Source organism: Acipenser ruthenus, chromosome 4 (assembly GCF_902713425.1).
Source record: "Acipenser ruthenus chromosome 4, fAciRut3.2 maternal haplotype, whole genome shotgun sequence".
NCBI classification, from domain to species: Eukaryota; Metazoa; Chordata; class Actinopteri; order Acipenseriformes; family Acipenseridae; genus Acipenser; species Acipenser ruthenus.
The window spans coordinates 8380275-8402427 of record NC_081192.1 but is presented as its reverse complement, the minus strand read 5'-3'; the positions used below and the strand labels follow the sequence as shown (position 1 = coordinate 8402427).

Here is a 22153-nt window from a genome sequence, read left to right as displayed (position 1 = left end):
ATAGTAAAATAGTTTAGCATATCTCAAATGTGTGCCCATCTGTTTTAAAGAAGTGTTGCAAGTAATAATGTATTCTGTGCTTTTAGATATTTAGATACTATTGAGAGAGCTGTGGCTGGTGGTGAAACTGTTCTGATTGAAAACCTAGAGGAAACAGTGGAGCCTGTTCTTGATACATTGCTGGGGAGGAACACTATTAAGAAAGGAAGGTGAGTACCTGGGATTTGTTCAAACTTTTCCTTCATCAAACCAAGCATCCAGGAATACAATGACATAGTTCAAACATTTCAGGATTAAATATGTTGCTAAATTATATATGTAAGAAATAACAGACAAGAAGACATGGGTTGTATCAGTTCAGCCCATGCCTTCAAGTGTCTTATTAAGATTATAAAATGGCTCATTATTATTTTGAAACTGTGATTTTACTGATTAGAATGAAATGGGATCTCAGCCATTGGTTGTACTCGTGTAACCATACGGCATTGGAATTGTTGGCAGCCAGTCAGGATGCAGGACATTTCTAAGCCATTTTGTAATTTAGATTGAATTGTGTTCCTTTTCAATACAGAAATTGTTTACCTAGGTCAATATCAGACAACTCCAAACAAGAAGTGTGAGCAGGTCTCCTCTCAGAATAGAATAGGGGAGATTCAAGATTACAACCCTTGCAGTTCAGGGAGCCTGACTGGATTCCGATCTGATTATTGAATCTGATTGAAAAGGCCAAGGTCAATGTTGTTAGTCACAATTACAAGGCATGAGAAGGAAAGGCTCTGGTAATCTTCAGGGCAGGTCAATGTGTTCTCGGGGCTGAGGAGTGAAACGCCTCCCTAAGGACGGCTTAAAGAACTGTCAGCACCAAGCCTAGGAAGAAGAGTCATGCATCTACCCTGCAGCATTTTGTTCTAGCAGTATAGTAATCGCAGTGCTAGTAACAAATATTCCATCTAGGGGTGATTACTGCAGAACAAACAAGCTTTCCCATTATGGATGGAGTATTTTAAAAAGCCTTGTCGAATGCCTTAAAGCTTGTAGGATATCCAGCTGAATTGGACTTGATACGCAAAAGACATAACACATTGATTTTGTGGGACAGGAATGACCTCCACTTAGTTTCAACTAAACAAGATTTTGATTTAGAAGATTTGGCATCCCTTTCTTGGAGAGGCAGCCAGGAAGGTAGCTAATCGGAAGTGTCAGACAGGAGGAGCTTTTGTATAGATTTTACCACATCTGATTGAGGCTGAATTAAGTTAATGTACTGTTAAGGTGCATTTAGGACCAATCTCAGCCAACACAGTAGGATCTCTTTGTTCTTGTCCTTCAGTAAGGATCTGGTATGCACTATTTTATCAAAAATATATATATAGAGAGAGAGAGAGAGAGAGAGAGAGAGAGAGAGAGAGAGAGAGAGAGAGAGAGAGAGAGAGAGAGAGAGAGAGAGAGATCAGTTTGTAATCAGGAGGTGCAAATGACTGGTGGAGTAAATTATTGCAGAAGGTACTGTATCAAGCAGTATGGGTAATTTTATGGCACAAGGACATTGTAGTGTAGAGTGATCCTGTTTAATGACATGAATGGTAAAGTATATTAAAAGAAAAAAAATCTTTCTAGTCCTCAATTGAGTTCTTCCACCACCTTGGTAATTTCTAGTGGTAAATCAGATTATATGTTTATTCCTTGTAGATGACCTAGTACCTTGTTTTTCCTTTGATTAATAAAGGCTACTAAGTTGTTAGTGATGGATATGGTGCAGCCCAACAGCTGAAGTTCATTAATAATTGGAATGTTGTAGAGTGTGAAGTAATGAATACTAATTATTCCTTTCGTGTCTGACAGAACCCCATGGGCCAATCCATCACCACAGACTTTAATTTGGTCTACTAATGGTTCTATCAATAGTGCATTAATTCTGTGTTGTAAAGATATAGAGTTGAACCTGGCCCACACTGTTGAAAGCAGGGCCATAAAATGACCATTTGCTGACAACCGTTTGGTAATTAGAAAAAAAAAAATGAAACATGGGGTTTCAGACAATCCTAATTTAAATGAAATACACATAGTGATATATATTGACTACAAGGAGATCATTTATCTCCGATCTGAAATTTAAAGGACTGTGTACGGTTTATCTGCAAGGTAGAAAAGATCCCACCTAAGGAGTACAGCATATCAGATCACAAGTAGTCTTCATTATAGATGGAAAATGTTCTTACAGTACAGCTATGGCCAAGAGTTTTGCATTACCCTATATAATTAACTAATTTTGCTTCATGAAGTTGAATGAAACCTGCTGAATAAGGTTACGTTAACATATTGAATTACATACCGCTTTGTAGTTTGCCACATGCTTAACGAAAAACTGACAAATCAAAAAATGTGACAGTTTGAAATCTTACATACAAATACTGTACTACTATTATGGCTTCCGTTAGACTTTTGCGATATCATTTTGTAGTTTCTTTGATTACATGATGTTAAATAAAATATATAAATTATGTTCATAGTTTGTTTATTTATTTATTTATTTATTTATTTAGTCTCAATTCTAAAATTGTAGGTGATGCAGAACTTTTGGCCATAGCTGTATAGTGCCCCATTCTAGTGATAGCTTAACATCCAACACTATTGACTCTTCAGATACATCAGGATCGGGGATAAGGAGTGCGAGTACAGTAGCAGGTTCCGGTTAATTCTGCACACCAAGCTGGCGAACCCCCACTACAAGCCGGAGATGCAGGCCCAGAGCACACTCATCAACTTCACTGTGACCCGGGATGGTCTGGAGGAGCAGCTGCTGGCTGAGGTGGTCAGCACAGAGAGGCCCGACCTGGAGAAACTCAAGGTGGGTCTAGAGGCTTCACATTGTCACAGGGATTAATCATCCATCAATGTACTTAACCGGTAACCGTTTCAATTCCCATTTTCACACTGTAGGTGCCATTGTCACAACCAGGTGTGGATACAGCCTATTACTTTTGTTCTGGTTAAAGAGTAGGCAGCTTCATTTTCATTTCAATTTCATTTTCTTTGTTATTTATTTTTTTACTGTCCCCATACCTTTTATAAGACCGTTTGACCTGAGTTCAGGAGCTACATTTCATTTCAAATTGCCTGCGGTAGATACATGTAACATTACGGAATCTAATTAGAGCTACAAAGAAAAACATTTATTGCGTTATTACGAGATAATATTTACATTCTTCTTTTGTTTTGGCCTTTATTGATGGAGAATGTCAGGGCAGCAGTGCATCTTAACACACAGCTATTAAAAGGACTCTTGTTTGTGTTTCCTGCTGCAGTCTGAGCTCACCAAGCAGCAGAACGACTTCAAGATCGAGCTGAAGAGGCTGGAGGATGAGCTGCTGACCCGCCTCTCTGCAGCCAAGGGGAGCTTCCTGGGTGACACAGTGCTGGTGGAGAAGCTAGAGACCACCAAGCTGACCGCCGCTGAGATTGAGTGCAAAGTAAGCAGGACTCCAGGTGAAAAGGTAGTGTCGTGGCAAGGCTGGTTACCAGAAGAGGGAGACTCGGATACAGAGAGATCTGCAGTTTAAACGCTGAGGCACACTTTTATTAAACAAAAATAAAAAGGTTAAACAAATAACAATGCAAACAAAAGAAAAACTCACACCCAAGCAATGCTATCACAGTGCGAGCACAGCCTGCTACTCCCAGCTCTTCTCCTAACTACCTCCAACAAACAAAGGTTTTAACTCCCTTTATGGTTGGGACTTAATTGATGATCAATTATTCAATTAAGACCCAGCCACATTCCACACGTGGATTCGGCAGGGATGGGAATATACCCATCCCTGCCAGAATTAAATACAGAATACACAAAACACTATTTACATGTGCAGCGCTCCACTCCACTTCCATCGTTTCATACATTTCAGTCCCTAAGAAAGCAGCGTCTAATCAAACAGCAAGGTCAAAGGGTAGAACCGTTTTTTTTCAGAAAGTCACCCGTTTCCATTTTGAGCAGTTTTCTATTCCCCCAGTAATGTCATACTGTATCTTTACAGGTGTTTGAAGCAAAAGAGAATGAAATAAAGATCAACGAGGCCCGTGAGTTCTACCGACCTGCAGCAGAAAGGGCATCTGTTCTATACTTTATCATTAATGATCTGAGCAAAATAAACCCCATGTACCAGTTTTCTCTGAAGGTAAGCCATAGAGCATTACCTATTGTTTAAAACATATTCCAGATAATGTGGAGGAAATAAAATGTATGATGTTTATAACAATAAGCACTGGAAATTGTATTACATAGTTGACCTGTGATGCTTATTGCAATGTAACTTGCTTTTAAGGGAGTTCAACTATTTGTAAATTCGAGTTTTTGAGAAATCAGTCGCTATGGTCAATTGTCAATTGTCATGTGTTTTAATTGGTTATTTTTTTGTGCTGAAATAAGTTTCAGTAGATGCTTTATTTATTAATGTATAATACACCAATAACACATTGCCTTGTTTGCCAGTGCCATTTTAATATCTCTAGTACATTTCCACCAAGTGTTTTTTTCAGTTTTAAGGTTTTTTTTCAGTTTTAAGGTTACTGTGGTTGCTCAGGTGGCCTGTCAGTGCTGTTGTAACATATCCACCTGTGTATTCTGCCAGACATTTAATATAGTCTTCCATAAAGCCATTGAGCGGGCTGAGAAGTGTGATGAGGTGCAGGAGAGAGTTGTCAGCTTGAAGGACTGCATCACCTACTCTGTATTTCTGTACACCAGCCGTGGGCTCTTTGAACGAGACAAGCTAACCTTCTTGTCACAAACAGCCTTCCAGGTGAGCAAATCTGAGGCAGCCTGCCAACAGTAATGAAAATCCATCATCTCATTGTGTTAACTTCAATTAAAATGACTTCCAGATTTAAGATGGCATTAAAGTATATTGATCACCATTCAGTCAAGGCTTCAACTTTAGTTTTAGATGATGTTATGTTATGCTGTGCTGGGTGGATCACTGAAAATGTGTAAAAAAACAGTTCATTGTTTTTCATGAGACACACTGTATGTCCTTTTGGAACTAAATGAACTCCAGGCATTTGCAATCCATTCTTTCTAGTGACCTTTTTTAATATAATTCCAAAAATAGATATATCCCTCCCTAGTAGCTGTGATACTTAATAATAATAATAATAATAATAATAATAATAATAATAATACAGTAACATTTACATTACCTACATTCAGCAGCATGCAGGTCAGTATATTCCACTCTAACAATTCCACCAGTTATATTTTTAATAACTAAATCTCTTGCCTGTTTAGATTCTTCTGATAAACAAGGCGATAGATCCTCAGGAGCTGGATTTCCTTCTGAGATTCAACATTGAGCTCAGCAGCAAGAGTCCTGTCCACTTCCTGTCTTCCCAGGCCTGGAGTGCCATCAAGGTAATTGCTTTCATCTGACATACTATTAGTCGGAATGTACAGCTATGGACAAAGGTTTTGCATCACCTAGAATTTTAGGATTGAGGCATTAATTTAATGCACATATATAATGAACATATTTTTTATATTTTATTTAACACCATGCAATAAAAGAAACTACAAAATTATATCGCAAAAGTCTACCAGAAGCCATAATAGTAATACAGTATTTCATGTTAGATTTCAAAATGTCACAGTTTTCAATTTTCGGTCAATATATGGAAAACTGTAAAGCGATATGTAATTCAATATGTTAATGTAACATAATCCAGCAGGTTTCATTCTTATGAAGCAAAATTAGTTAATTCTATAGGGTGTTGCAAATCTTTTGGCCATAGCTGTACATTTATACCTAAAGGCACTTACTTGAGACTTACCTTTCTCTACAACATATTACCGTTTTCTCTTGGTTCCCTTATGAAAACGCCACAGTTCATGAACAATGTGGATGCATTAGTCACTTTCAAGGTTGCAGTAATGAAGCCTCCTTTGTCTTGCAGACCATGTCCATGTGGGATGGGTTTCGGGGGCTGGACAGGGATATCGAAGGGTCAGCAAAGCGTTGGAAGAAGCTGGTGGAGTCGGAGTGTCCTGAGAGAGAGAAGTTTCCACAGGAGTGGAAAAACAAGAGCTCTCTGCAGAAACTCATTATGTTGAGAGCTCTCCGCCCTGACAGAATGACATACGCAGTCAGGTCCGGCATTCCTGTGTTACACTGGACTTATATAAACTGCTAGGCAATAAATGGAACAGCATATAAATACACAGTTTGTCTTTTACAAAGTGTTCTTTAGCTAATCCCAGCAGTGTCTAATGCTCAATGATTCAATCACAAGCTTTGCTGGATAGAACTGCATGTCAGCCAATCTGTTGTTGTGTCTCCACTGATTTCAGAGCCCATAAAAAAAGATTGCTGAATAAAGCAGCATAGGCACTTTTGAAGAAATTAGCTGATTGAATCACCTATGGCTGCCTTTTAGATTATTGTTGTTTTTTTCTACAACAAAAGCAAAAGGGTTTGCTTTTTAGACAAAGTAATGTATTGCCTGCTGCTGTTTGGCTGCATATTTTCAATGTGTGGACATAAACCAGCACAAGTTATCTTTAAAGGTGCAATAGCATGTTGAAATGTTAAACTAAAACATTGTGGAATGACAAGAGGCACTGTATTACAATTGCCTATAGCTACCTTTCCCCCTATTGAAAAGGCTGCAATAAAAGGAGCCCCTGTCCCTGTAAACTACAGCTCTTCATCATAGAAACAACACAAGAAGAACAATTGTTTGTACTGCATGAAAAACTAATAAGCTAAAGGTGATACAAAATGAAATGTCAGTGATGTAACAATTGGATTTCTTTTGAGATTATAATTGTGGTCTTCTGTACAGAAACTATGTCGAAGAAAACATTGGCTCTAAGTATGTAGAGGGTGCCCGGATGGAGTTTGCTAAATCATATGAGGAGAGTAGCCCTGCCACCCCAGTGTTCTTCATCCTGTCTGCAGGAGTGAACCCTCTGAAGGATGTGGAGTCTCTTGGTATGGTAACAATAGCCATAATAATAATAACTGAAAAAATAACAGAATGCTGATTCAACTAACTTTATTTACTTGAGATTCATCTTGCCAATTGGTTGAGTGTGTGTAATTTCTATTGTAAAGGTAAGAAGCTGGGATTCACCATTGATCTCGGGAAGCTTCACAATGTATCCCTCGGGCAGGGGCAGGAGGTAGTAGCTGAGAAAGCCCTGGAAAAGGCATCCCACGAAGGACACTGGGTAATTCTGCAGGTGAGAAGTAATCATTTCTGGTTTTCATGTGCTATTAAGGTAATATATTAACCCTTTCGATTTGAAGTCCGTTTATATTACCTGATCTGTAGCCTCACAGTATGTCTGGCTTTATTTTAAGGGTAAGGTCACTTAAGATGAACATAAGAACTTCCATCATTCAATCATAGAGTTCTAAACAAAGACCAGGGTTAATATTTTATGGTCCATCTACAGAATGTCCATTTGGTGGCCAAGTGGTTAGGAACCCTGGAGAAGTTACTGGAGAAGTACAGTGAGGGCAGCCACCCAGACTACAGGGTGTTCATCAGTGCCGAACCAGCAGCAACCCCGGATGAGCACAGCATCCCACAAGGCATACTGGAGAACTCCATTAAAATTACCAACGAGCCCCCTACTGGCATGCTGGCTAACCTGCACGCTGCCTTGTACAACTTTGACCAGGTAGGAGCAGAAAGTGGTCCTCATTGTTTCCTGTTAAAGTTACTTATATATATATATATATATATATATATATATATATATATATATATATATATATATATATATATATATATATATATATATATATATATATATATATATATATATATACAGTGCCTTGCAAAAGTATTCAGACCCCTGACCAATTCTCTCATATTACTGAATTACAAATGGTACATTGAAATTTCGTTCTGTTTGATATTTTATTTTAAAACACTGAAACTCAATCAATTATTGTAAGGTGACATTGGTTTTATGTTGGGAAATATTTTTAAGAAAAATAAAAAAACTGAAATATCTTGCTTGCATAAGTATTCAACCCCTGTGCTGTGGAAGCTCCCAGTTTACACCGATGAAAGAAATTGCCCTAACGAGGACACAATTACCTTACCATTGGCCTCCACCTGTGAACCATTAAAGTTGCTGTCACATTTTCTGGATAAAAACCCCACTGTTGAAGGATCATTGGTCAGGCTGTGAATCTGAAGGAAAATGAAGACCAAAGAGCATTCTACAGAAGTTAGAGATAAAGTAATACAAATGCATAGATTAGGGAAAGGGTACAAAATAATATCCAAGTGTTTGGATATCCCAGTGAGCACAGCTGGATCAATAATCAGGAAGTGGAAGCTGCATCACACCACCCAGGCACTGCCAAGAAAAGGCCGTCCCTCAAAACTCAGCGCTCAAACAAGAAGGAGACTTGTGAGAGAAGCCACAGAGAGGCCAACAATCACTTTGAAGGAGCTACAGAGTTCAGTGGCTGGGAGTGGAGTAATGGTGCACCAGTCAACCATATCAAGAGCTCTGCATAACACTGTATGGGAGGGTGGCAAGAAAGAAGCCGTTACTCAAAAAGTACCATCTGAAAGCACGTCTGGAATTTGCCAGAATGCATGAGAGTTTTGTGCTCAGATGAGACCAAGATAGAGCGTTTTGGCCAAAACTCAAAGCACTATGTGTGGCGCAAACCTAACACTGCCCATGCCTCAAGACACACCATCCCTACAGTGAAGTATGGTGGTGGCAGCATCATGCTGTGTGGATGCTTCTCATCAGCAGGGACTGGGCATCTTGTTAAAATTGAAGGAAGAATGGATGGAGCAAAATACAGGGAAATACTGCAAGAGAACCTGCTTCAGTCTGCTAAAAAACTGAAGCTTGGGAGGAAATTCACCTTTCAGCAGGACAATGATCCCAAGCACAAGGCCAAAACAACATTGGAGTGGCTCAAGAACAAAAAGGTGAATGTCCTACAGTGGCCCAGTCAAAGTCCTGATCTCAATCCCATTGAGAATCTGTGGCACTGTTTGAAAATTGCGGTCCACAAGCGTCGTCCAACCAACCTGAACAACCTGGAGCAAATCTGCCAAGAAGAATGAGCCAAAATCAATCCGACACTGTGTGCAAAACTGGTACATACTTACCCCAAAAGACTTAAAGCTGTTATTGCAGCGAAAGGTGGCTCTACCAAATATTAATGTGTGGGGGTTGAATACTTTTGCAAGCAAGATATTTCAGTTTTTTATTTTTCTTAAAAATATTTCCCAACATAAAACCAATGTCACCTTACAATAATTGATTTTGAGTTTCAGTGTTTTAAAATAAAATATCAAACAGAACGAAATTTCAATGTACCATTTGTAATTCAGTAATATGAGAGAATTGGTCAGGGGTCTGAATACTTTTGCAAGGCACTTTGTGTGTATATATATATATATATATATATATATATATATATATATATATATATATATATATATATATATATATATATATATATATATATAATATATACACACTGCTGTGTTGCATTTTTCTACTGTGATGCATTATGAGCATCAACAATTTACTCAAAGCCTCCACTAATGTTTTCTACTTTTATTCTACTATGTAATTCTTGATGTTGTCAGGACACCCTGGAAATGTGTGCCAGGGAGCAGGAGTTCAAAAGCATCCTGTTCTGTCTCTGTTATTTCCACGCCTGTGTTGCTGAAAGGCGCAAGTTTGGACCTCAGGGCTGGAACCGAAGCTATCCCTTCAACACCGGAGACCTCACCATATCCGTCAATGTCCTGTACAACTACCTCGAAGCAAACACCAAGGTATGAGATCTGTCATACAACAGCACATGAATCATTGCATCCATGTAGGGGCAGTATGGGAAGCACTGCAGATAGTTTTGCATGTGAAAATCGACTCTACGGTGATGACTGTGTGATGTTGTCACACGAATACATCGTAAAACAGCAAAAGGACGTCCTTTTGGCAGCGCGACTTTAAAGGCAGGGTCAATCGCTTTCTCATGATAAAAATAGCTGTAAAAACCCATGTAAACCGGAGCAGGAATCGTGCTTGTGGCTCACGAGGTTTCAGCAGTCAAGATCCAGTTTAACTGGCGGAATCTCACGTAATCTCCAGCAGAAAGGCCTTACAAAACACACACACACACACACACACACACACAAAATGTATTTGGACTATTATGGACTACTTCAACACTAGAGCCGCCGCGGTTATACTCATAACTACACCCGCCGACGGCAGTCATTATGATGGTACATTTTAAACATCATCAATATTAAAATGAAAGACAAACTATCAGGTACAACTCAAAAGTTTTATTCAAGCACATCATATCAAACATCTGCACAGCTGAAACGCCGTATTTAAATGAACAATTAAACATAAAAGGGTTTATTTTCTAACTTGCCACATATAAAGCACTACTTCAAAAAATGAAAAACTATTATAAAATAAACATTTCAAAAGAGACTAGTGTGTAAATAGGTTTATGTACATACAAAACTGTAAAAACTAAAATAGTTTTTAATCTAAAATGAAAATAACATATGATTTCTCTTGTGTGTGAATCCAGGTTGAGCTGCTGCAGCCTGCAGCTTTGCAGTTTTCTGATCGAAATGTTTCTGCCAAAGCGCTGTGGCTAGCTTCATGATGAAATCTCTCCTACTGATATTTTCCCGGTGCATTTCTTGTACAAAATGAAGGAATTGATGGGTGCCAGGTCCAGTAGAGATAACAACAGGCTTGTGTGTGTGTGTGTGTGTGTGTGTCTATATATATATATATATATATATATATATATATATATATATATATATATATATTAGCTCAAAGAGCCAGCTGCCCAACGTTTCGATATGTTGTACATATCTTTCTCAAGGGAGCCTGTGTTTGAATCAAAACATTGGAGGTATTTATAGGTTTTTGACGGCATGACAACTATTTGTTATTGTTCACATTCAAATCCATGATTTATTCTTGCATGATGTAATGGTGTTCTATATATTGTGACATCATTTTTACTTCTATCTTTGAATCTGTATTAATTCTAATTAACACTACTTTATATAAACTTATATTTTTATTATATCATGCAATGCTGGCTCTGTTATTCATTTGCCATTTTATGAAACTGGAAAAGCGACTCTTCTCCATGTGTCCAAACCCCAAAAATATCATCTACAAACCGAATGTATTCTAAAGGTTCTCTTTCCGATTTTCTAAGTAATTGTTCTTCCCATTTCCCCATGTATGTATATATATGTATATACATGTATGTATGTATTTATATATATATATAAATAGAATATTGTAGGTTATATTCCAAATAAAAATATGTAATGTAAAAGGCATTTCTAGTGTTAATGAAATTTAACGTTTAGATGTTCCACAAACACACACACACACACAAATATAAATTCTAAGTAGTAAAACTTGTAGAAATTATAATTTATAAAATTGCGTGTTTGTGTGTTGGAAAGGTAACCAGGCAAACAAGTAGCTAATGCGCGGCATAATTCAGAATGTGCGCGACAACACGTGGATTCATTTCTCTTGTTATATGTTTTTATCTTCATGGCATCGCATGAAGCTCTCTTCACGATATAGAGTTGTTCTTTTCCTACTTAGTAAGCAGACACGGACATTTAAATATCCCCTCCCCTAAATGACTATGAATTGAGTAATCTGCATTGTTACGGCCGTTTTTTTTTTTTTTTTTTCCTAAATCAGAACTGCATAGCAATGCATTTCCTGAAAAGTACGGCAAACACATTGTGAGGAAAACTGTCATGACTTGTGTATGTAAACGTCGCCATTGAGAGCAGAACATTTAGATTTAGTACCAGCTTTGATTTAAATCAATACATTATCTCAGAATGGGGGCATAGCCACAGTATAAGAAATGTACTGTTATTATCTGCTATTGTTTTTTTATAACGCTGAGCTGGGTTTCTGACACTCCATATAGTTCAGGTCATAACCAATTACTTTCTGTTGGTGTTTTTATTCTCTCCTTTTTTTCAAGAATAAATGCCCTTCATTATGTTAACAAAACAGTAAATTGAATGTGAATATACAGAGAATTCATTAGGCAGGCAATGAAGCATTTTCTCAAATGTAATTACATGCAGCAAATGTGACAGTGCATAGCACTGCATAAGTGATCACTGCAATTAGTGTTGATGATGGCAGCAATTTCCAGCACAATGCAGGTACAAATGATTGTGTGTTTCCTGTATTAGTCATTGTTATGAATTCAGGACGCTGCTTTGCTTTGACTTTTTTTGTATTGCCCTTTCCAGCTGAAACTGTACAAAGGTTAATTGTTGTTTGAATGAATAATACTTCAGAAAAATAAACTAGTGAAATAATAATAATAATAATAATAATAATAATAATAATAATAATAATAAATAATTACACCATACTTTAACTGTTTTAAAGTTTTGCTGGACAGTTTATAGGGTTTAAAACACAACGTGTTACTTTACCAAAACTTCTGCTTTGATGTACGTATTCCTGTGATATTTTTTTCAACATAATGGTGATTGTTTTGATATTTTTATTAACATATCCCTGGTCATAAATTAGTTTTGACCAATTATTTCAGTTTCACATCAGTTATGTATCAGGTCTTCTCGTATAAATGTCTTCTGAATTCAAAACATCAGCTGCTTCAATCTAACCTGTTCAATCAGAAACATTTACCTGGTTCCAGACGCCTCTCAAAGTTCAGAGTTTTGATTGGTTCATCTGTCTGTCATCGTTGCCAGGATCTTGCCTGATCTCTCCTGAACAGGTTACGAGGGGCAGGAACAGGTTTATGAATATGCATGACAAGGCCCATATAATGGCAATAATTAAATAAATCACATTTTGAGTAAAAAGATAAATATTCATGTGGTTGGAGGTATGCCCCTGTGCATTTTTTCATCTTTGCTCTAACTGGGCAGTGGTCTGTAAAGTGGATGTTGTGATTTATATGGGGCTTGTCATGCTTCTTCATAAACCTGATCACACTACTCTGAAACTGTGCCAGAGCGAGCAGGTTGGACAAATGAACCAATCAAAATGCTGAGCTTTGTGAGAGGAGTTGGGAACCAATGAAATGTTTCTGATTGAACAGGTTGGATTGAAGCCGCCGATGTGGTGAATTCTAAAGACATTTTGACAGGAAGACTCATAACCACGGTGCAACAAAACTGGCCAAAACTGACCAGGGATATGTTAATAAAAATATCAAAACAATTGTGATTATGTTACAAAAGATATTGCAGGAATACATACAACAAAGCAGAAGCCAAGGGAAAGTAATGTGCTGTGTTTTAAACCCTACAGCCTGTTTGTTAAGCTGTTAAAATGTGATTCGTGTGTGTGTGTGTGTGTGTCAGTCCTTGGTGCCACCTGGTTATTGAGTGTTGTAATTACTTACACCACATTTTTTAATGAGAATTCAAATATAGTAAAATAATAATCAACTGCTCAAATTGATTATGTGCAGTAGCTGCTTTATCAAAGACATGCTCTGGAAAAGTCTAGGATTGATACCAGGGAGCAGCAGCAATGGCATTTGATTTGAAATGTGTTTGGATTAAAAATGCAATGTTTCTCCAATTAGAAAATCCTTATATGTAAACCTTATTGTTAAGAGTTCTTATAAATAACATGCTGCATCTCCCCCACGTGCAGGTCCCCTGGGAGGATCTGTGCTATCTGTTTGGTGAGATCATGTATGGGGGGCACATCACTGATGACTGGGACAGGCGACTGTGTCACACCTACCTTGAGGAGTTCATGCATCCTGATATGGTAAATATTCATTTCATCCTTGGAGGAGCATTATTTCTATTTATGTTCCCGAGAACTTAAGGTAGCCAGCAATCCATAAATGTAACAGCAGTGAAGAGTGCTAATACATGTCATGGCCTGTTGCAGTTTTTTAACTGACTGAGAGCTACACGTTAGCATAATGTATTGCAACTGTCAGAATTATGAATCTTGTTGTGAATATTGTGCATAGTGGTGCACAGCATCTAGAGAACGAACCAAAACAACATGCGTCAAAGGTTAATAACACCCCCTACTGATATATTATTTGTAGTGATTCATCTCTTGTAATATGTTGCTATATTTAAGTTTTGTAGCAGAATAAGTATTACTTTTTTAATGAACAATATATAGTTATATAACTTTATAGTGTATCCTGTACTTTTTATTGTACAAATTCAAAGGGCATAGTAATAGGGGCATGCTATAGACCGCCAAATTCAGACACCAAGCAAAATAATCTGTTATACAATGACATTAGAAATGCATATAGCAAAGGAGAAGCTATACTAATGGGTGATTTATAATCCCCCATATAAAATGGGAAAACCCAGTGGGGAGCAGGAAAGCCAAAATTGAAATGGTGGATATGACAAATGACTGCTTCCTAATGCAATTTGGCAATGCACCCCTTAGACGGGAGGCATGCCTTGATTTAGTCTTTTCAAATAAGACAGAATAACTAAAACGGGTCAGAGAACAATTGGCAAACTCAGGTCTCATTTGAAGTGCTTTTTAAAAGTAACAACTGAAGCTAAGGTGTACAGTTTTAAAAAGGCAAATTATGAAGGAATAAAACAGAGACTAACAGAAGGAGATTGGAGTAAAATAGAGAAAACATCCACAGAAAAAGGATGGCTATTTTTAAAAAATGTAGTATTAAAGGTGCAAAACAATTACATTAATGACTTAGATTCTGGTATAGTAAGCAAACTTGTTAAATTTGCAGACGACACAAAAATAGGAGTGGCAAACACCATTGCAGCAGCAAAGGTCATCCAAAATGATCAATTCAGAACTGGGCAGACACATGGCAAATTACATTTAATAGAGAAAAGTGTAAGGTACAGCACGCAGGCAATAAAAATGTGCATTATAAAACCATATGGGAGATACTGAAGTTGAAGAAGGAATCTATGAAAACGATCTAGGAGTTTATGTTGACTCAGAAATGTCTTCATCTAGACAATGTGGGGAAGCTATAAAAAGGCCAACAAATTGCTCGGATATATAGTGAAAAGCATTGAATTTAAATCAAGGGAAGTAATGTTAAAACTTTACAATGCATTAGTAAGACTTAATTTAGAATATTGTGTTTGGTTCTGGCCACCTCACTACAAAAAGGATTTTGCTGCTGTAGAAAGAGTGCAAAGAAGAGCGACCAGATTTATTCCAGGTTTAAAAGGCATGTCATATGCAGACAGGCTAAAGAATTTAATCTATTCAATCTTGAACAAAGAAGACTATGCGACGATCTGATTTCAAGCATTCAAAATTCTAAAAGGTATTGACTGTGGCGGTGTTTACATGCAAGTTTTAATCGCGCTACTATAGTGCATTCATGACGTGTCACGCGCAAATGACGCATGATTGTGCTCGTTCCAAAAGTGCACGGCAAAAAAGTGTGTGACTTAAATGTCATTACACTTTGATAAAGCACGGTAAAGTGCGCGCTAATTGGCCTAATTAGTCCCATAGCAACAAACTCCACAGTCGTGCAAAATACTTAACGATAGACTTTCATGAAATAACACAATACCTCCTTCATTTCCCCTATGTAAAAGAATGCTCTTCTCTGGGATACGGTCTTTCTGTCATCCTCTGTAGTGTAAGTAAGATTTTCCTTATCCCAGTCTTACTAATACAAATCAGTTAAATATCCATCCATCCATTATTATCAATCCGCTTCTCCTGATGAGGGTCGCGGCTAAATTATATATAAATTGCATATAGAGATGTTGATTTATACTATTATTTATACTATTATTTTGCAGCTAGCATTTTCAAAACAACTTTAATTTAAAGAAGACCAGTTGTGAATTGTTTCACAGCTTCTGTTTTACATTTGAATCCTAATAATAATTTGTGAAAAAACAAATGGTTGGGGATATCAAGCCATTTTACGCATGCCGGGCTAAGTGTGTGCGCATATGCGATATGTTTTGTTTTTCACATATTATTTTTGGGATTCACATGTAAAACAAAAGCTGTGAAGCAATTCACAACTGTTCTTCTTTAAATTAAAGTTGGTTCGAACGCTGTAGCTGCTGTAGCTGCTGATCCAGGAGCATCGTCTGATGCGCCTGGAGTACAGAAGGATGTACCGTCTGATTGCACACACCGCTGCCAGGCAGGATCGGCAATGCAGCCACCTTTTGGAAAGGCTGGACCACGCTGATCAACAGCACCAAGAGGTGGTTGCGTTGCACGCCGAATTTCTGCGCACAGTAACAAGAGAACTGCAGATGCCTACCCCGGCTCCCGCTGAGGTGGGCACCCGTTCTGCTTTGCACAGTCCTGCCGAATCAGCGGTCCGAGAAGTTTGTACAGAGCAATACCCACTCGCTTCTGCAGTGCACAGGTGTACGTACATGTATTGGTGACGGCTCCATGTCCACCCGTACAAGTTCCACCAGTTGTTCAAACGTAGGTCGGATGACCCGAAATGTTTCAATCCATTGTTCGTCAGAGAAAGACTCGTGAAGCACAACCTCCTCCCACCAAACAGAGGGACGAAGTGGATGAGGGTGTCTGCTGGAAAGAAAGCGCTAGATAAAAAAGCAATAGATGCACAATTCTTTTCCTGCAAACCCATTGCATGGGACTGAAGGAGTTCTTCCCATACAAGACTTAATCTAGCCAGTGTTTGTCTGAGTCTTCTCCATCCATCCATTTTTGTCGCAACTACGTTGTAAGTAGGCCTATGATTTTATATACCCTTATAACTAATTAGCAAATACACACAAATTATGTATTTATTATATTAACAGCGTTTGTGTAAGTTTCCGCATTTTCTACATAATTAATTTTAATATTTCAACAGAGTACCTGTGTTTGAAACCAACACATCATGAGTTGTTTTTAATATATTTGTTCCACATTAACGCATATGTGTGATTATTGAACGCATAATCCTTTTGTTTAGCACATTAACAGTTACGCAGTTGGCTAAGACTAATATATATGGGTGTGTGAAAGGACATCATTAGCCTAAGAAGCATAAGAAAAGCAGTAATGGGAATTGGTGAGTGCTGTTGCTTTTTGTACACATGATACTTCTACCATTTCTAGAACAATTAATTCTAAACAATAATAGTAATAACTATTATTATTTTCTTCTTCTTGGCAGCATGAACCGTTTTAACTGCAAGCCTTTTGCATTCTAGACAGATGGGGGGTAACCTTCTCTTCATCTCTGCCTAGCGCATAAAGCCTCATGTAAATCCCTATGCATTATTTGAACAATATCCTTTATCGCGCAGCATCTCTTTTCAGCGCGTTTGGTGATATTTAAATAAACCCTCCCATTATTCTATTATTAATGAGGTTGTTTGCATTTGGACGACTAAATTCTCTCTAAAATAAACTCTCATGTAAACGTGGAAGCAGAACTGTCATGACAATAAAAGCACGAGAGATCTGTTGTCACGCTTTTCAGTTTTTGCTTGTAAACTGCCCCAATGTCAACCCAAGGGACTTTTTCAACCAGAAAAAAGAAACAAGGACCAGGGGTCACAAATGGAGATTAGATAAAGGGGCATTCAGAACAGAAAATAGGAAGCACTTTTTTACACAGAGAATTGTGGGAGTCTGGAAGCAACTCCCCTGTAATTTTGAAGCTGACACCCTGGGATCCTGCAAGAAGCTGCTTGATGAGATTCTGGGATCAATAAGCTACTAACAATCAAACGAGCAAGATGGGCCGAATGGCCTCCTCTCGTTTGTAAACTTTCTTCTGTTATTATATGATGGGAAGAAACACAGTATTCATGACACTGGGTACCTGATACATGGGTACTAGCGGTCCTACCACATTTATTGCATTTATTCCCCAACTGCTGTTTTTGTTCTAAAGCTAACCATTTTGTGTAAGCACATACAGTAGCATATTTCTTTGGAAGAAGTCTGTGCTAGTGCTTCCATGCAATGGGGTTTCCCCTGTTTTCTGAGTAGTGGTTCGGGCTCTGGACTCTTGACCGGAGGGTCGTTGGTTCAATCCCCAGTTGGGGACACTGCTGTTGTACCCTTGAGCAAGGTACTTTACCTAGATTGCTCCAGTAAAAACCCAACTGTATAAATGGGTAATTGTATGTAAAAATAATGTGATATCTGTATAATGTGAAATAATGTATAATGTGATATCTTGTAACAATTGTAAGTCGCCCTGGATAAGGGCGTCTGCTAAGAAATAAATAATAATAATAATAATAATAATAATAATAATAATAATAATAATAATAATAATAATAATAATAATCATGATCCTTTCCCTCCCCCCGCCCCCCCCTATAGCTAGAAGGGGAGCTCTTCCTTGCCCCTGGTTTTGTTGCTCCCCCAAACCTGGATTACGTCGGCTACCACAAGTATGTTGATGATGTGCTCCCCCCTGAAAGCCCTGTGCTGTACGGCCTGCACCCCAACGCTGAAATCGAATTCCTGACGGTCATTTCAGATAACCTCTTCAGGACCATCTTAGAAATGCAGCCTCGGGACTTGGCCATTGGAGAGGGCTCAGTTCAGACTGCGGAGGAGAAGGTCAGATATACTGTAGGCACCATGTGCACTCTTCACAGCAACCAGAATCTATAGGGGTATCTAGGTGATAAGCAGCCTGACATGTGGTTTTATAATTACCATCTTTCGCCTTCAATTCCTATGCTACGTTTCTTCCCATCAGAATATAGTGATACACAAAATAACAATCTTTCATCTTTAATAAATGCGACAAAGTACTGCATGAGTACTGTATAAGTATTACTTTAAAATGCATTTAGGGGAACTGAAGTACTTTTAACATACATTTAATTTTAGTGCGGGAATGCAAAGGTTTGAGGGTCAGTAATTTGTAAGGGGTAGTCAGCAGTCCTTTAGTGTACTTAAAATGATACTGTAGTGTGTGGTATCTTTGTAAAAAAAAGATTTATTTAGAACCAATACAATTCTGTCTGCAGAAATGAAGGTTTTAATATTACTACAAAACAGAATGAAGAAAAAGAATTATAACAGATTACTTCTCCTCATTAGGTTAAAAATGTTCTGGATGATATTTTGGAGAAACTACCTGAAAAATTCAACATGCATGAGATAATGCTAAAGACATCTGAACGCACTCCTTATATTGTTGTCTGCTTCCAAGAATGTGAACGCATGAATTTATTAATTCATGAAATAAGGAGATCATTAAAAGAATTGGACTTGGGTTTAAAGGTAAGTAATTTTATACAAATTTAAAGTTATGGTTTTATTATTTCTAATACTTTGACAATATTGAGAATAAAGATTAAAAATGCTACAGTAAACAGCATTACAAGTTGATGTTTTGCTTTGTCTCTGAGCAGAGGCTGTAATGATGAGTTAACAATACTGACATCAATACAAGACCCATACTTGCCTCTCGACTTCAGAGCTTGCTGTTTAGATAATTGGTCAGGTGTTCATCTTTGAACTATATGGTTTGCACTTTGCAACCAGCCCTTGACTTTCCATTCAATTCAATGGGCTGAGATGCCAGTTCTTTAAAAATCTATTGAGCAAAACGCGGCTTACATTCAAGATCGAATCCAGCAGGTTCAGAGACGTTGCAGTTTAAGACTCTAGGTCTTAGTGTCTGTCAAATGTACAGTACATACTGTATGTTAATTTATTTTATAAACTTCCCAACGGTTCTGGTTGACATGGTTTTGAGGTTTTTTAAACACAGAAAAATGACCACAGACAGATTTCCTTTGCTGCCACTGCTATTTTCTATTGTCTGTTTGTGTTGTTATTGCACTAACATGACAAGATTTAAGTGTAGAGTAGGGCATGTGCCATTTCTTACTAAACATTCTGTATGCTCCTGGAACCTTCCTGCTTTGTGATTGGATGCACTGACAAGCTGCATCCAATCAGAGGTTGCAATGGAACTTTCAAATTCCAACACCCAGGGTGACAGAAGAGGTTCATATGCACCTTGCATCTGCAGAATACACTTACTTAAAAATAGGGTGCATACTGTTATAATAATGGGGATGATTAAGGAAATGTTGCAAGTTATCATGGGTCATTTTAAACATTTCAGCCAACTTTTCTTTGCAAACCTTGTTTCTCCGTGTATTTTCAGGGAGAGCTGACAATCTCTTCAGAAATGGAAGCTCTGCAGTCAGCTTTGTATTATGATACTGTGCCAGGATCGTGGACCAAACTAGCTTACCCATCTACATATGGACTTGGACAATGGTAACATTCAGAGTTTATCATGACATCCTCGAAATCCATCCTGGTACTTCAGAGTAATTAAAAAATGGAATGACCCTTTTTTTTATTGAACTAAACTATATTTCATATTTGAACGGTACAGCTTGCTCAGGTATTTCATCTTTTTTGAAGGATAAATGATCTGCTGCTGCGTTGTCGTGAGCTTGACACCTGGACACAAGACCTTGTCCTCCCTGCAGTTGTTTGGCTGTCTGGGTTCTTTAATCCTCAGTCATTCCTGACATGTGAGTATTAATAAATGGTACAATTTTAGTTTATGAATAGACAGTTGTTGAGATGACATTTGATTTTCATATTAAAAAAAACTATCAAAACAGCAGTACAAGTTACTATGTTATTTCAAATAGAAATTAAGAGCATTTATGGTGATTTACAAAGTATGCAACACATGTTATTAAAAAAAAAAAGAATCAACACTTGGTTAAAATAATTTTGGTTTAAAGGAACATTATTTACAATATTTTAGTTGTTTCATTGATATTACCAGACAGAAAAAAATGGTTTGGGTTAAGGTCATATGTACATTACATAGGTGTATAGCAAACTAGAAAGAAAATTGGGTTAATTTCTGAAGTGGAAGACTTGTAATGCATTGGTTTCACTTATTACCAAGTAGGTAAGGCTTTCCAAATGCAGCACCACATATCTATCTTTGTAAATCTACTCCTTCATATTCATATTTTCATTATTTTTTTCAGCCATTATGCAAAGCATGGCTCGTAAAAATGAATGGCCTCTGGATAAGATGTGCCTCACTGTCGATGTAACAAAGAAGACCAAAGATGATTATGGGCATCCACCAAGAGAAGGGGCTTATATTCATGGTTTATACATGGAAGGTAAGTGTCTCGCACTGCTTTTAGGTAACCTATTCCAAGACAAGTTTATATAAGTCAATGTAACCTTTCGGGCACAACAATGCTTCAATATACGAAGGTGCCGACCACAGTAAGGAAAGAGTCTACGGTACACGTGATTGTCTCTTAACTTACGGCAATAACGAGGGAATGGTCCTTCAAACTTCAGTTTCCCATGGCTCAGGATAATTGAGACAGCTAAGGTTGCATACTCCGTAATGTTCCTTAATGATACACACTAACTCAAAGACTAAAGATTATTTTCATTTTATTTAGACAAACAGGAGATTTAAAAGTCCACGTCCACTCTATAATACATGGATGAAGGCTATATTTGCATCCTGAGCCATTCGGGAAAAAAATACCACAGTAGTGACGTCAAAAAGCGATAATTCCTCTAGAGGAAAATATACTTGAACTTTGACCCGTTCGACTCCTCGAGACCATCACTTTCAATTATGTAAAGGTAATCATCCAAATAAAGCTGAAGCACTAACGGATAACGACATAGAACGTCTGTGCAGCACAGAGACTAAAAAAAAAACAACTGTACTGGTGATCCTCATCTTCTTTAATATTAGCATCACAAGGGTATCCATGTAGTATAAAAAAATAATAGATGGGCCTCTTCAGTGAGTTACAGTTTATAAATTACTCAACCTTCGGTCTCGTAATTTATGACGTCAGAGAAACCCTAGATGGAATTATATTCCTGTAACTCACTGAAGCCCATATATATATATATATATATATAAAAATTATGGAATAAATTAAAGCAAATTAACTCATGCCCCAAAGCATAAGAGTATCATTTTTCTTATAAAACCCACATTACAGTTTTCATCCACCAATCGGGAAGCTCCATTCCAGAACACTACCTTATGGTAGATTACCACAGAATATTCATCTTAATAAATAAATAAATAAATAAATAAATAAATAAATAAATAAAAATAGATGCCATTTATAGAAG

The 22153-nt window shown here is 37.6% G+C and overlaps 1 protein-coding gene across 1 annotated transcript in view; it reads left to right on the top strand.

Moving 5' to 3' along the window:
• Window positions 1-22153, top strand: part of LOC117399496 (dynein axonemal heavy chain 11-like) — a 79959-nt gene that overhangs the window by 57311 nt on the left and 495 nt on the right. The window contains exons 65-81 of the mRNA XM_059021940.1: window positions 87-209; window positions 2644-2848; window positions 3306-3470; window positions 4032-4172; window positions 4626-4796; window positions 5282-5404; window positions 5944-6137; window positions 6832-6980; window positions 7104-7231; window positions 7448-7675; window positions 9628-9819; window positions 13709-13828; window positions 18359-18601; window positions 19091-19273; window positions 20169-20284; window positions 20435-20547; window positions 21022-21162. Coding sequence (XP_058877923.1) covers window positions 87-209; window positions 2644-2848; window positions 3306-3470; window positions 4032-4172; window positions 4626-4796; window positions 5282-5404; window positions 5944-6137; window positions 6832-6980; window positions 7104-7231; window positions 7448-7675; window positions 9628-9819; window positions 13709-13828; window positions 18359-18601; window positions 19091-19273; window positions 20169-20284; window positions 20435-20547; window positions 21022-21162 — 2735 coding nt within the window. The remainder of the gene's footprint in view (window positions 1-86; window positions 210-2643; window positions 2849-3305; window positions 3471-4031; window positions 4173-4625; window positions 4797-5281; window positions 5405-5943; window positions 6138-6831; window positions 6981-7103; window positions 7232-7447; window positions 7676-9627; window positions 9820-13708; window positions 13829-18358; window positions 18602-19090; window positions 19274-20168; window positions 20285-20434; window positions 20548-21021; window positions 21163-22153) is intronic.